At 40.5% G+C, this 15,000-nt stretch overlaps 1 protein-coding gene across 2 annotated transcripts in view; it reads left to right on the top strand.

Moving 5' to 3' along the window:
• The window catches only part of fbxl3b (F-box and leucine-rich repeat protein 3b), a 24,250-nt gene that overhangs the window by 1,136 nt on the left and 8,114 nt on the right, over positions 1-15,000 (top strand). For both annotated transcript variants that reach the window (XR_014211499.1, XM_082189583.1), the window contains exon 2: positions 9,902-10,265. Coding sequence is in view for 1 of the 2 variants with exons in the window: in XM_082189583.1 (XP_082045709.1) it covers positions 9,902-10,265 (364 nt within the window). In the remaining variant the exon portion in view is untranslated. The remainder of the gene's footprint in view (positions 1-9,901; positions 10,266-15,000) is intronic.

Below are 15,000 nucleotides of genomic sequence, written 5' to 3'. Positions count from 1 at the left end.
TCTGAGGTTAGTGTGTATGTATAGAGTGTGTTCTCTGAGGTGAGTGTGTGTGTATAGAGTGAGTTCTCTGAGGTGAGTGTGTGTGTATAGAGTGTGTTCTCTGAGGTGAGTGTGTGTATAGAGTGTGTTCTCTGAGGTGAGTGTGTGTGTATAGAGTGTGTTCTCTGAGGTGAGTGTGTGTGTATAGAGTGTGTTCTCTGAGGTGAGTGTGTGTGTATAGAGTGTGTTCTCTGAGGTGAGTGTGTGTGTGTATAGAGTGAGTTCTCTGAGGTGAGTGTGTGTGTATAGAGTGAGTTCTCTGAGGTGAGTGTGTGTGTGTATAGAGTGAGTTCTCTGAGGTGAGTGTGTGTGTATAGAGTGTGTTCTCTGAGGTGAGTGAGTGTGTGTGTGTATAGAGTGAGTTCTCTGAGGTGAGTGTGTGTGTATAGAGTGTGTTCTCTGAGGTGAGTGTGTGTGTGTGTATAGAGTGTGTTCTCTGAGGTGAGTGTGTGTATATAGAGTGAGTTCTCTGAGGTGAGTGTGTGTGTATAGAGTGTGTTCTCTGAGGTGAGTGCGTGTGTATAGAGTGTGTTCTCTGAGGTGAGTGTGTGTATATAGAGTGAGTTCTCTGAGGTGAGTGTGTGTGTGTATAGAGTGTGTTCTCTAAGGTGAGTGTGTTCTCTTAGGTGAGTGTGTGTGTATAGAGTGTGTTCTCTGAGGTGAGTGTGTGTGTATAGAGTGTGTTCTCTGAGGTGAGTGTGTGTGTATAGAGTGAGTTCTCTGAGGTGAGTGTGTGTGTGTATAGAGTGTGTTCTCTGAGGTGAGTGTGTGTGTATAGAGTGTGTTCTCTGAGGTGAGTGTGTGTGTATAGAGTGAGTTCTCTGAGGTGAGTGTGTGTGTGTATAGAGTGAGTTCTCTGAGGTGAGTGTGTGTGTGTATAGAGTGTGTTCTCTGAGGTGAGTGTGTGTGTATAGAGTGTGTTCTCTGAGGTGAGTGTGTGTGTATAGAGTGAGTTCTCTGAGGTGAGTGTGTGTGTGTATAGAGTGAGTTCTCTGAGGTGAGTGTGTGTATAGAGTGAGTTCTCTGAGGTGAGTGTGTGTGTGTATAGAGTGTGTTCTCTGAGGTGTGTGTGTGTGTGTGTGTGTATAGAGTGTGTTCTCTGAGGTGAGTGTGTGTGTGTATAGAGTGAGTTCTCTGAGGTGAGTGTGTGTGTGTATAGAGTGTGTTCTCTGAGGTGTGTGTGTGTGTGTGTGTGTATAGAGTGTGTTCTCTGAGGTGAGTGTGTGTGTGTATAGAGTGAGTTCTCTGAGGTGAGTGTGTGTGTATAGAGTGAGTTCTCTGAGGTGAGTGTGTGTGTATAGAGTGTGTTCTCTGAGGTGAGTGTGTGTGTATAGAGTGAGTTCTCTGAGGTGAGTGTGTGTGTGTATAGAGTGAGTTCTCTGAGGTGAGTGTGTGTGTGTATAGAGTGAGTTCTCTGAGGTGAGTGTGTGTGTATAGAGTGAGTTCTCTGAGGTGAGTGTGTGTGTATAGAGTGAGTTCTCTGAGGTGAGTGTGTGTGTGTATAGAGTGTGTTCTCTGAGGTGAGTGTGTGTGTATAGAGTGAGTTCTCTGAGGTGAGTGTGTGTGTGTATAGAGTGTGTTCTCTGAGGTGAGTGTGTGTGTATAGAGTGAGTTCTCTGAGGTGAGTGTGTGTGTGTATAGAGTGTGTTCTCTGAGGTGAGTGTGTGTGTGTATAGAGTGTGTTCTCTGAGGTGAGTGTGTGTGTATAGAGTGAGTTCTCTGAGGTGAGTGTGTGTGTGTATAGAGTGAGTTCTCTGAGGTGAGTGTGTGTGTATAGAGTGAGTTCTCTGAGGTGAGTGTGTATAGAGTTTTCTCTGAGGTGAGTGTGTGTGTATAGAGTGTGTTCTCTGAGGTGAGTGTGTGTATAGAGTGTGTTCTCTGAGGTGAGTGTGTGTGTATAGAGTGTTCTCTGAGGTGAGTGTGTGTGTATGAGTTCTCTGAGGTTAGTGTGTATGTATAGAGTGTGTTCTCTGAGGTGAGTGTGTGTGTATAGAGTGAGTTCTCTGAGGTGAGTGTGTGTGTATAGAGTGTGTTCTCTGAGGTGAGTGTGTGTATAGAGTGTGTTCTCTGAGGTGAGTGTGTGTGTATAGAGTGTGTTCTCTGAGGTGAGTGTGTGTGTATAGAGTGTGTTCTCTGAGGTGAGTGTGTGTGTGTATAGAGTGAGTTCTCTGAGGTGAGTGTGTGTGTATAGAGTGAGTTCTCTGAGGTGAGTGTGTGTGTGTATAGAGTGAGTTCTCTGAGGTGAGTGTGTGTGTATAGAGTGTGTTCTCTGAGGTGAGTGTGTGTGTGTGTGTATAGAGTGAGTTCTCTGAGGTGAGTGTGTGTGTATAGAGTGTGTTCTCTGAGGTGAGTGTGTGTGTGTGTATAGAGTGTGTTCTCTGAGGTGAGTGTGTGTATATAGAGTGAGTTCTCTGAGGTGAGTGTGTGTGTATAGAGTGTGTTCTCTGAGGTGAGTGCGTGTGTATAGAGTGTGTTCTCTGAGGTGAGTGTGTGTATATAGAGTGAGTTCTCTGAGGTGAGTGTGTGTGTATAGAGTGTGTTCTCTAAGGTGAGTGTGTTCTCTGAGGTGAGTGTGTGTGTATAGAGTGTGTTCTCTGAGGTGAGTGTGTGTGTATAGAGTGTGTTCTCTGAGGTGAGTGTGTGTGTATAGAGTGAGTTCTCTGAGGTGAGTGTGTGTGTGTATAGAGTGTGTTCTCTGAGGTGAGTGTGTGTGTATAGAGTGTGTTCTCTGAGGTGAGTGTGTGTGTATAGAGTGAGTTCTCTGAGGTGAGTGTGTGTGTGTATAGAGTGAGTTCTCTGAGGTGAGTGTGTGTGTATAGAGTAGGGCTGTCAAAATTGCTCAAAAATGACGTTCGAATATTCCCTCTAAAAAACACACGAATATTCGAACTATTCGAACATCTGGTTGCGCATTTTTTCAATGACGCGCATTACGTCAATAACAGGACAAATTAATACAAAGAGACATACATAACTTGTATAGGTAGTTAATTTAAGTTTAAACATATTCGACAATGTATTACCAACACAAAACCAAGTAAATAAACTAATGGCCAAGACCGCAGACCTCAGTCTCGCTCACTCGCAGGCACTCTCTCTCTCTCTCTCTCGCGCCCTCGCGCTCACGCTCTCTCTGCTCATAACGGTTTAAATGAACAACAATAAGCACATGTTGTGTGCTGATCAAGAGTTTTGTGCAAGCAATTTAAGGTCGCGATTCTTGCCCCAAATATAGCAGGCTTCATTCAGTGATTGAAACAAATGTATTAACATTAATTGAAGTTTTACAGTATAGAACCGACATTGAACGCTCCGAGCGAGCTGTGGTAAACATGGAACTTTTCTGTTTAACTTTAAATAAAATGAGGCACACAATTCCGAGAAATGTGACAACAAAGAACTTTTACCCTGAGGTTCATAAAAAATAAAGTGCTATTAAAAAAGAAAAAGGCTACTTACATTATTGGTGCTTGTATTAAAAAAAGGAAAAACTGACTGCAATTTATTCCATTGTCTTTTAGTGCACTGTCAACTTTCAGCAGTGACGCTGTGCTAGACAGTGCGACTCGTGACCTGTCCCTCAAGTCTTGTTTATACTCGACGCGTCCGCACGAGCGCGAATCGCACCCTATCGTTTCAAAGAATAGTACAACGGCGAGCGCGTCGAGTATAAACGCCTCGTCCGTTTGGGGGAGGTGCGCGCGCAGTCTGCGGAGACTCGCGCTGCGGAGACAGGCGAAAGTATAAACAAGGCTTCAGGCAGCGCGCGCGCCCACTCGCAAAGCAGACAGCCGCGCCTCTGCTTCCGCGGGCGTGTTTTTCCATATTCGAAATTCACATTCGAATATTAATTTTCACGTTCGAATTTCTGTTTTTTAAAACTATTCGAATATATATTCGAATTTAGAATATTCGTTGACAGCCCTAGTATAGAGTGAGTTCTCTGAGGTGAGTGTGTGTGTGTATAGAGTGTGTTCTCTGAGGTGTGTGTGTGTGTGTGTGTATAGAGTGTGTTCTCTGAGGTGAGTGTGTGTGTGTATAGAGTGAGTTCTCTGAGGTGAGTGTGTGTGTATAGAGTGAGTTCTCTGAGGTGAGTGTGTGTGTATAGAGTGTGTTCTCTGAGGTGAGTGTGTGTGTATAGAGTGAGTTCTCTGAGGTGAGTGTGTGTGTGTATAGAGTGAGTTCTCTGAGGTGAGTGTGTGTGTGTATAGAGTGAGTTCTCTGAGGTGAGTGTGTGTGTATAGAGTGAGTTCTCTGAGGTGAGTGTGTGTGTATAGAGTGAGTTCTCTGAGGTGAGTGTGTGTGTGTATAGAGTGTGTTCTCTGAGGTGAGTGTGTGTGTATAGAGTGAGTTCTCTGAGGTGAGTGTGTGTGTGTATAGAGTGTGTTCTCTGAGGTGAGTGTGTGTGTATAGAGTGAGTTCTCTGAGGTGAGTGTGTGTGTGTATAGAGTGTGTTCTCTGAGGTGAGTGTGTGTGTGTGTGTATAGAGTGTGTTCTCTGAGGTGAGTGTGTGTGTATAGAGTGAGTTCTCTGAGGTGAGTGTGTGTGTGTATAGAGTGAGTTCTCTGAGGTGAGTGTGTGTGTGTATAGAGTGTGTTCTCTGAGGTGAGTGTGTGTGTATAGAGTGAGTTCTCTGAGGTGAGTGTGTGTGTGTATAGAGTGAGTTCTCTGAGGTGAGTGTGTGTGTGTATAGAGTGTGTTCTCTGAGGTGAGTGTGTGTGTATAGAGTGTGTTCTCTGAGGTGAGTGTGTGTGTATAGAGTGTGTTCTCTGAGGTGAGTGTGTGTATATAGAGTGAGTTCTCTGAGGTGAGTGTGTGTGTATAGAGTGAGTTCTCTGAGGTGAGTGTGTGTGTATAGAGTGAGTTCTCTGAGGTGAGTGTGTGTGTGTATAGAGTAGGGTTGGGCGGTATTACGGTAATATCGGATACCGCGGGATCTTAAAATAGCACCGGTATCAGTTTCAATACCGTCATTACTAGGGATGTCAATTTTCACAAATTCCCATGATCGATCGTCGTTTAAATTAACGATCAATTAATCGATTAATCGTTAGCCTTAATACTGCGATATGCGTCTACTGCAGTGGCTATGACAGCACGACAGGGTCTGCAAATGCTGCTCAAAACGCTATGTTCCTCACCAAATCAATTAGAATGGTTTTAAATATAAATAAAGGGAGAGTAGGATTGTAAAATGTTTCGATGTGATTGATAATTAAATTAATTATTTGATAATTAAATTAATTATTTAATAATCAAATATAACTACTAATACAACGTATCACCAACGCCGCCTCATATGCTCTTAGAATGTGTGACTGTTGTGGACGCGCTCTTCCTGGAACAACTGCACGCGCTGAATGAATCTGCTACCGTTAAACTGGAGCACTTTGCTAGCACGTTATTTATCTAAAAGAAACGCATCCTATATGAGATTAATCAGATATATTCAAAATAAACATAATATTACAAATTATATCTGCACAAAATGACGCAAATTCATGCACAAGTGAACTTGAACTAAGTTACGTGCCATTCATTCAGAACTATGTTGTGGACGCGCTCTTCCTGGAGCAACGCGACACGGCAACTAAACCCAAATAATTCACAATGTTTTATTACAATATTGTTCTCTTTATAATGTTATGTAATATTACAGTCCCAATAGTCATTATTAGTCGTGCACTGCCGTTTGAGCTGCGCGCGCTGAAGCTGACGCTTCACTACAGAGTTCATTCTTAACCAAATGCATCCAATATGAGATAAATCAGATATAGATAGGCCTACAGAAAATAAACAGTATTACAACTTACATTTGCACAAAACAAAAGGCTGCGAATGCACACGCAAACATAGTCATGATGAAGGTGTAAAATGGTCCCAAACGTAACTCCGGCGCGCTCGCTTTACATGTTTCGCGGTTGAGCATGAAGACCTGCTTAATCGATGATCGATAAGTTGTATCGATTAAATGTATTATCGACAATTAATCGATCGTCGATTAATCGTTGACATCCCTAGTCATTACCGGCAATTATATAGCCTATAATATATATAATTTATTTATTGCCTAAAAACTGCTTATGTGTGGTTGCAGTTTGGCAATATTTCTGGTTCCAACCGCATGAGAAGGGAGAGGCGGTAAATACAAGAGATGTAAACACCTCTAACCTAATGTCGCATCTCCGAAACAACCGCCCACTCACTGCTGCCAGGATGCATTTTGTTCTCGAGTTCATTAAATAAGCGCATTAAGTTTCGTATTTGTTAAAATATTATAATGTTATTTTTTCCATCTTTGTTGATTATGAAAAGTGAACGGCACAAATAAGATGGGATGCATCGGGAGTCAGACGATTTGACCACTTCAATAAATTTCGTTTTGTAAAAGGCCTCTTTAAAACGAATTTCGTTTTGTATATATTGTTTCTTAATTTTAATACATTTTTCATCAACCAATTTCCTGGATAATCATGACATGATGGGCATGCCGCGGTCACTTGCATTGAAATCTCATAAATTAACCGAAACTCAGTGTAGGCTATGCCTCACAGACATGGCAAATATATATAAATAAAGCTTGAAATTTATTTAAACGAAACAATTCAAAACGAAAGAAATAGGCTACTCACTGATTAGGCTGAGTAATCCATGATGTGCATTTCTCGCTAGGCGCGTTCATACGGAGATGCGATCGTCAATTTCATTAAACGAAACCATTCAAAACGAAAATAAATAGACTAGCCTACCTCTCTGTAATCCATGATGTGCATGTCTCTCTATAGCGTTCAGATGCCGATCGTCAATTTCTTTAAACGAAACAATTCAAAACGAAAAGAAAAAGGCCACTCTCTGATTGTGTAATGATGTGCATTTCTCTCTATAGGCGCGTTCACTACAGAGATGGCGATCGTCAACTTCCATCTTTGCAGAAAAGTTGTATTAATAAAAATCAATGGACACGCGTCACCGGATTACAGAGGCACTTTTTGCTTGTTGCACGCACACAGATATTATGTTGAATAATGGTGGGCTCCGGCTCATAATAACAGTTAATGCCGTCGGCCTGACTCAGACACAACGTGCAGGGGTTGGGCTTGATTTTTTTATTTATTTTTTGCCCGATCTGGCATTCAGTTTCTGAACGGTGACCAACAGTTTGGTGACGCCGTCTGAGCCCATTATGTCATAATTTTGAATTAGTCACGGTAATACCGTATACCCCGGTAAAATAGGGAGGAGGTTTGACGGTATCAAAATTCGAATACCGCCCAAGCCTAGTATAGAGTGTGTTCTCTGAGGTGAGTGTGAGGTTATTGTTCTCCGGCTGGTTTATGAGACATGATTGAGTTCAGGAAATTGTTCTGAATCTTTCAACTTTCCTTCTGATGTTCATTGATGTTTATTTGCTGCTGTAACTAGTAGTAGAGGAGGAGATGATCGCTTCATCTGTCACACACACACACACACACACACACACACACACACACACACACACACACACACACACACACACACACACACACACACACACACACACACACACACACAGAGACAGACTGAGTTTACTGATGAAACTGACTGGATTTGAAACTAGACTTTGTTTTATATCAGAAGTATCGAGGATTACTGTGATTATGGGATGGCAGGAGCGACAGATGTTTAGTGGAGTGTGTTGAGGCGGATTCACTGATGTCAGACAAACTGAAGCTGATCGAATAATGACAGAATCTTTATGTTGGTGTTTGTTCAGATGCAGATTTATTCTTGATTAATATTGTACAGTGTTTTTTTTCTCACGCATATCTGAATCTTGATTCACGGATGATGGTCAGGTCGGGCGTGTTCACACACACATTTAATTTCTGTTCAGTTAATTCATGCATGAATGTGTTTGGCAAATGCTTGTTGATCCATGTGTGTTTAGATGAACTCAGAAGATTTCAGCGGATCTAGTTAATCACAGGTAATTAAAGAGTAAAGAAGTGAATTAAATAGATGATGAAAATGGAAAGACTGAGTAACAGCTCAGCTGCGCACATGTGAACACAATGTTTATTATCTTTATGTTGTAATCAGGGTTTGAAATGTACTTTTTTTACCCACCAGCCAATTTGGCTACTAAATTAAGTTACCGGCCATTCAGAACTTCTACTGGCCAAAAAAAGAAATGAACCAGATTAACGACATCACAGATTATATATATATATGCGCCAAAAGTTTGGACACATTACTATTTTTAATGTTTTTGAAAGAAGTTTCTTCTGCTCATCAAACCTGCATTTATTTGATCAAAAATAAAATGTAATATTGTGATATATTATTACAATTTAAAATAATTGGTTTTCAATTTATTATACTTTAATTATCATTTATTTCTGTGATGCAAAGCTGAATTTTCAGGATCATTACTCCAGTCTATCACATGATCCTTTAGAAATCATTCTAATATGATGATTCATTATCAAAGTTGGACACAGTTCTGCTGCCTAATATTTTTTCATAACCTGTGATACTTTTTTAGGATACTTTGATGAATAAAAAGAAAAAAATAAGCAAATGTTTTAAAAATAGAAATCTTTTGTAACAACAATATACACTACTGGTCAGTCATTTGGGGTCGGTAATTTTTTTTCTTTATTTTTTTTAAATAAATCAATACTTTTATTCAGCAAGGATGTGTTAAATTGATAAAAAGTGATAGTAAAGATTTATATTATTAGAAAATATTTTTTTATTTTGAATAAATGCAGTTCTTTTTAACCTTTTATTCATCAAATATATTAGGCAGCAGAACTGTGTCCAACACTCATAATGAATCAGAATATTAGAATGATTTCTAAAGGATCATGTGATAGACTGGAGTAATGATCCTGAAAATTCAGCTTTGCATCACAGAAATAAATGATAATTTAAAGTATAATAAATTGAAAACCAATTATTTTAAAATTTAATAATATATCACAATATTAAAAAAACAATTCTGTATTTTTGATCAAATAAATGCAGGCTTGATGAGCAGAAGAAACTTCTTTCAAAAACATAAAAAATAGATATGTGTCCAAACTTTTGGCCTGTACTGTGTATATATGCCAAATTGATTTAACAGCGTTACCCACCACAGTTTGATTGTAATGATTACGAGCACAAGCTGTAAAAACTCGTTCATTATGTAAGGGTTAATGCCCGACGAGGTGTCCATTGTCAGGTATTAATGGAGGACAGCGAGGAGTGAACCGCCCGACACGCAGCGAAGGACGGTTGCCTCCGCCAAAGTCCATTAATACCTGACAGTGGACACCTCGAAGGGCATTAACCCGCTTATACCATGGTCACTTGCTAAATAACACATTTTTAAAACATTAGTTTATATTTTAATTAGTTTTACAATCGAAATCTAAAGTTTTTACAAACAATAACTTGGTTTCGGAGATAGTCCGCTCAGCTCGTAGAACCCTTCAGTTTACTGCCTGTTGCTATGGTTACTCACAGCTGATGTAGCCAGCGCATTTATTTATTAATTTCGAACGGTAAACAGTCAGTTTCACCAGAACTCCTTTACTAGGTGTCCTCTAGCACTTTTTAACGGACACCCTGCAGCCAATCAGAATCGAGTATTCACCCAGACCATGGTATAAGGCTGTTTAACTGAATACTTGCTGTTAACTTGTTTCTTCTGTACCGGATAAGCTAACAGAAACACACACGTCAGTGACGTCATCATCAGGTCTCGCGACTCTTGACACACCAAACATTCAAATTTTTTCGATGAATATTTGAAATAAAAAAAAAAAATTTGCCAGGCCTAATGTGAAGATCTCATATTCCATTGTTCATAAGGGCTGTTGGTTTGTGTCTTCAGAATGAAACGAGGCCAGAAGCGAGTGGACGAAGCGGAGGAGAGGTGTGTGTCGGACCCCGGGGCCCCTGAGGTGTGCAAGCGGGTCCGTCGGGCCGGTTCTGAGGAGGGCGTGTCGGTGGACTGGCGACTGCTCCCCGAGGAGATCCTGCTGATCATCTTCCAGTATCTGCCGCTGCTGGACCGGGCCTGGGCTTCTCAGGTGTGTCGAGGCTGGAACAACATCTTCCACACGCCTCAGCTTTGGAGGTGCTTCGAGTTCGAGCTCAACCAACCGGCCAGCTCCTACCTGAAGGCCACACACCCCGACCTCATCAAGCAGATCATCACACGCCACTCCAACCACCTGCAGTACGTCAGCTTCAAGGTGAAGTGTGTGTGTGTGTGTGTGTGTGTGGGAATTGGCAAAAATGTGATGATTCGATAGTATTGTGATATTTGGGCCACGATTCAATATTATTGTGATTCTTAACATATTGCGATACAGCAAGTATTGCGATTCGATTCTGCAATATATTGCGATTCATGTCCCCCATCTTATTCAAAGGCATTACAAACATGAGGAAAATAAGACTGCTCAACTCACTTCAAATGTCACATTTAATTCTGTGAACATCTTCTACACATTAAATGAAGTGCAAAAACTTAAAAGGGTAGTGCAAAAACTTTGTCCTTGAACATTCAGGACACAGGACAGGACATAATTATTCTCTGAAAAGGAGACCTCTCACATGAGCTCCCAGCACATAACTATATCAGTACATTGTTAAATATTGTTAAATACAATAGAGTAACATAAAGCAGACATGGGCTGAGTAGCACCATCGGTGGTCTGCCAAAACACTTTTTTTTTGTATGTGAATTAGGGCTGGTCCGAATACCATTTTTTGAGCTTCGGTAGTAATGAACATCGAATATTCGAAGCTTCGGAGAGAGGGGGCTGAACATATTCTTCTCTCTAATAAAGGCAGGAATCTCTATGTGTCGGTATGTCCATTAGGGGTGTGCCATATCATACCGTCCACGATAATACCGGTATACATTTTTACATGATAAAAAAAGTGTCATATCGCGATATCACTGATATAGCGACGCAATGACGTATGGCGCATTACGTTCCCTAGCACGCACAATAACACCACCTGTCTGAGCGTGAGAGCAGCAAGTCAGCCTCCAATGACGATTTAGTACCTAAAAAGGAGCTACTTCAATAGTATTTTAATAATTCCCACAGGTCTACCACTTATAATGCGGGAAATTCCCCCGCAAACATTGATTTTACCAACGGCGTGAGTGTTCAGCGGTGCCGCGTCTTCTCTCTCTCGCTCTCAAAATGGGTTGCACAAGTCAAGCGTCGATACCACACTCTTGTGTTTAGCAGTCAGGACATGACGGAATTGTCTTTTGTCACTTGCATCGTAACTAAAGTTGATCATTTTCACTTCTTTTTAAGTCTTATCAGTTTAAACATTTGCGATTTTAAACTATTCAGTACTCTCGCGCGCTCTCTGAGAGATGTTTACTCTGCGTGCACACATACAGTAAAGCCGTCTCACAAACAGCTCGCGAGTAACAAAAGTTATTTTTCGCGGATTATATCGCTTTAACGGGGAAAAATCATGCAAAATTGTGTAAAAATTCCGGTCATGGTCAGTATATTCGTAAACAGTCGGTTATGTCTGAAATAAGCATAAAACGCGTGTGACAGACAGTATAACAGTAATGGATCCGGGCACTAGCTCTAAAAGTGACAGCAGCCATAGGCTATGTGTCTGTCAATGTTGTCGTCAAAACAACAAAAGATAGCTTTCATTGTAAGGAATCAGGATTAATAGCCTATGTATTTAATTTAGTCAGGACTCAGGACTAGTGTTATTTTACATTTGATTAAGTTTATTTGTATAGCGCTTTTCACAATACAGATTGTATCAAAGCAGCTTCACAGTATTCAATTTAAATAATACAACAAAGTTTGTTTCAAGAGGAATTTATTGATTGATAAAATTAAATTAAATATCCCCAAAATATCCCCAACTGAGCAAGCCAAAGGCAACAGTGGCAAGGAACCGAAAAACTCCAAGTGACCTAATGGTGTCCTAAAACTCCATCAGGTGACCTAATGGAGAAAAAAAAACCTTGGGAGAACCCAGGCTCAGTCGGGGGCCAGTTCTCCTCTGGCATTTATGAGCTAGAGGCCGGATTGTAGTTTGAACTGTATAGGATTATATGAATGCCTGGCTGAAGAGATGCGACTTTAATCTAGTTTTAAACTGGGAGAGCGAGTCTGAGCAACGAACAGTATCAGGAAGACTATTCCAGAGTTTTGGAGCCAAATGTGAAAATGCTCTCCCTCCTTTGGTGGTTCTGAATATCCTAGGTATGACCAAAAGCCTTGAATTTAGTGATCTTAAAGAGCGCGATGGATTATAGGGCGATAGAAGATCCGTTAAATAGACTGGAGCTAAGCCGTTTAGGGCTTTATAAGTCAGTAGCAATACCTTGTAATTAATACGGAACTTTATAGGTAACCAATGCAGTGATGATAAAATCGGTGTTATATGATCATATTTTCTTGATCTCGTAAGAACTCTAGCGGCGGCATTTTGGACTAATTGTAGCTTGTTTATTGAGGATGCAGGACAACCAGCTAATAAGGCATTACAGTAATCCAGTCTCGAGGTCATGAATGCATGAACTAACTTTTCTGCATCAGAAACTGATAGCATATTACGTAGCTTAGCAATGTTTCTAAGGTGGAAAAAGGCTGTTTTTGTAACATATGAAATATGATTTTCAAAAGACAGGTTGCAATCGAGTATAACACCCAGGTCTTTTACTGTAGCGGATAAAGTAACAGGACATCCTATGATGTTAAAGTTGTATTGTGCGAGGTTTTGTGGGCGGTTTTTTGAACCGATAAGTATTACCTCTGTCTTGTCTGGATTTAATAAAAGAAAATTACGCGTCATCCAATCTTTTATATCTTTAACACACTCTGTCAATTTGGAAAATTTAGCGTTTTCATCCGGCCTTGATGAAATATATATTTGAGTGTCATCAGCATAACAATGGAAACTAATTCCATGTTTCCTTATAATATTTCCAAGTGGCATCATATATATTGAAAATAACAGAGGGCCTAACACAGATCCCTGCGGCACTCCATAGTTTACTGGAGTTATGATCGATTTTTCGCCCCTCACGCGGGCAGGGCTTATGCTCCGAGAACAGACACTGCATTAGTGATATAAAACGCACACACACAGGTCTGTTGACTTAAGCAATACTTTTAAGGTAGTCTAATCTTTTTCTCACTAACAAATTACTGACACAGTAAAGGGTAGATTTAAATAAAGAAAAACAAAATTTAAATAAAGAAAAAACGAAATTTAAATAAAGAAAAAACGAAATTTAAATAAAGAAAAACGAAATTTAAATAAAGAAAAAACGAAATTTAAATAAAGAAAAACGAAATTAAGTTAAATTAAAAACGAGATTAATTTAGATTGATAATAACGGGTAAAAAGGCTAATACATTTTGTTTCTATTATTCTATTTTCCACAATGTCAAAGCAACGCAGCTTAACCCAAAACACAAGCTCAGGCACTTCTGTCCATACACACTCCGCTGTTCTGCGCGCATCTAGCCAGAGAACACTCCCGTTGCAGGAACACTTTGGCGTCGGTTCTATTTCTAGCATGCACGCGTTTTCCGCGTGGCTCGAGCCGCTCCTGAGACGCGTGTCTCACACAGGCAGTGTGCAAACTCCAACCTGTTACGGACACGCGGACACGGAGCCAGTGTGTCGCCGGTCTTATTCAAGCGTGAATGAGAACCGTTTCGCGGGGGATCCCAGGTGTGAAAACCCCCCCCCAAAAAACTGAATATTCGAATGTCAAATTTTCCAATCGAATACCAACCCACCGAATGAATATTCGAATATTCGGGTCCAGCCCTAATGTGAATGCTGTTTTACATGAATATCATGACACTAGTGAAGCACAAAGCTTTGTTTACAAAAGAAATAATAGGTTAGCAATTAAATGTTACATCGCAGCCATGGAAACATTTGGATTCATGACGAATGAGAGTGCGTGAGCCCATAAATTTAAGCTTTGTCGACTTTGAATTCTGGTTTGCGATCTGGTCACCCGATTATCAGCTAATTTAACAATATTCCATTAGTTATTCCATATAGAAAGCTTGAATTGTCTACTTTTAAACAAAATAATTCAAAACGAAAAGAAACCGACTAGCCTACTCTCTGCTTATGTAATCCATATGAAGTGTGCATCTCTCTATATAGGCACGTTCACTGCGATGATGGCGAGACGGCATCGTCAATTAACTCCATCTTTGCAGCCGACACTGACACAGAAAACACTAGTTAATAAATAAACAATTAAAATGTCTCCTTGCTATTTTTGGCACATTCATAATCAGCTGTGATTAGTGGTCGACCGATATATCGCCACGGCCGATATATCAGCCGATATTTGGCTTTTTTGAAATACGTTTTTCTGATTGGCCGATGCGTTGGAAGCGGGACTTTTATTTTGACGGCGCTCCGGACTTTTATTTTGGCGGGCGGCGCTGAGAACACACCAGCGCCAGAAGAGAACGGCAACGGCAGCTCCTGTCAGGATCATACAGCACTCACTCACATTCTCCGTCTTAATTAATTTACGATCTCTAATACTTTGTTAGACAGAACTGGTAAACAAAGAAAGTAAATGGTATGAGAAGTAAGTAAAGTAAAGCGTTTGCTTTTATATTATTTGTAACAGAAAAGGCAAACAATCAGGCTAAAATACTTTCTCATTTGCCGTCAACATTCAGCAAATGCGCATCTACGTCATTTAAACAAATCTCTGAATATCTAATAAACATTTAATTTCACAAACCTTGCAGATTTAATTGAATCCAGCTGTGATATCTTGTGAAGCGTGCATTACTGTCTGCGGGTGACGGTCGGTCCTGAAGTGAGGGAATGCCAACAGAAGATCAGCTTCACAGGAGACGCCATCGAAAAACTTTAAATCCTTCATTTTAAAATATGCTGATATATAACCAGTTGCCAACTGTGTCATATTCATATCTG

This window comes from Leuciscus leuciscus (assembly GCF_965113295.1).
Source record: "Leuciscus leuciscus genome assembly, chromosome: 14".
Classification (NCBI taxonomy): Eukaryota; Metazoa; Chordata; class Actinopteri; order Cypriniformes; family Leuciscidae; genus Leuciscus; species Leuciscus leuciscus.
Note: the sequence above shows the minus strand (reverse complement) of the source record. Positions and strands in the feature narration are given on the sequence as shown.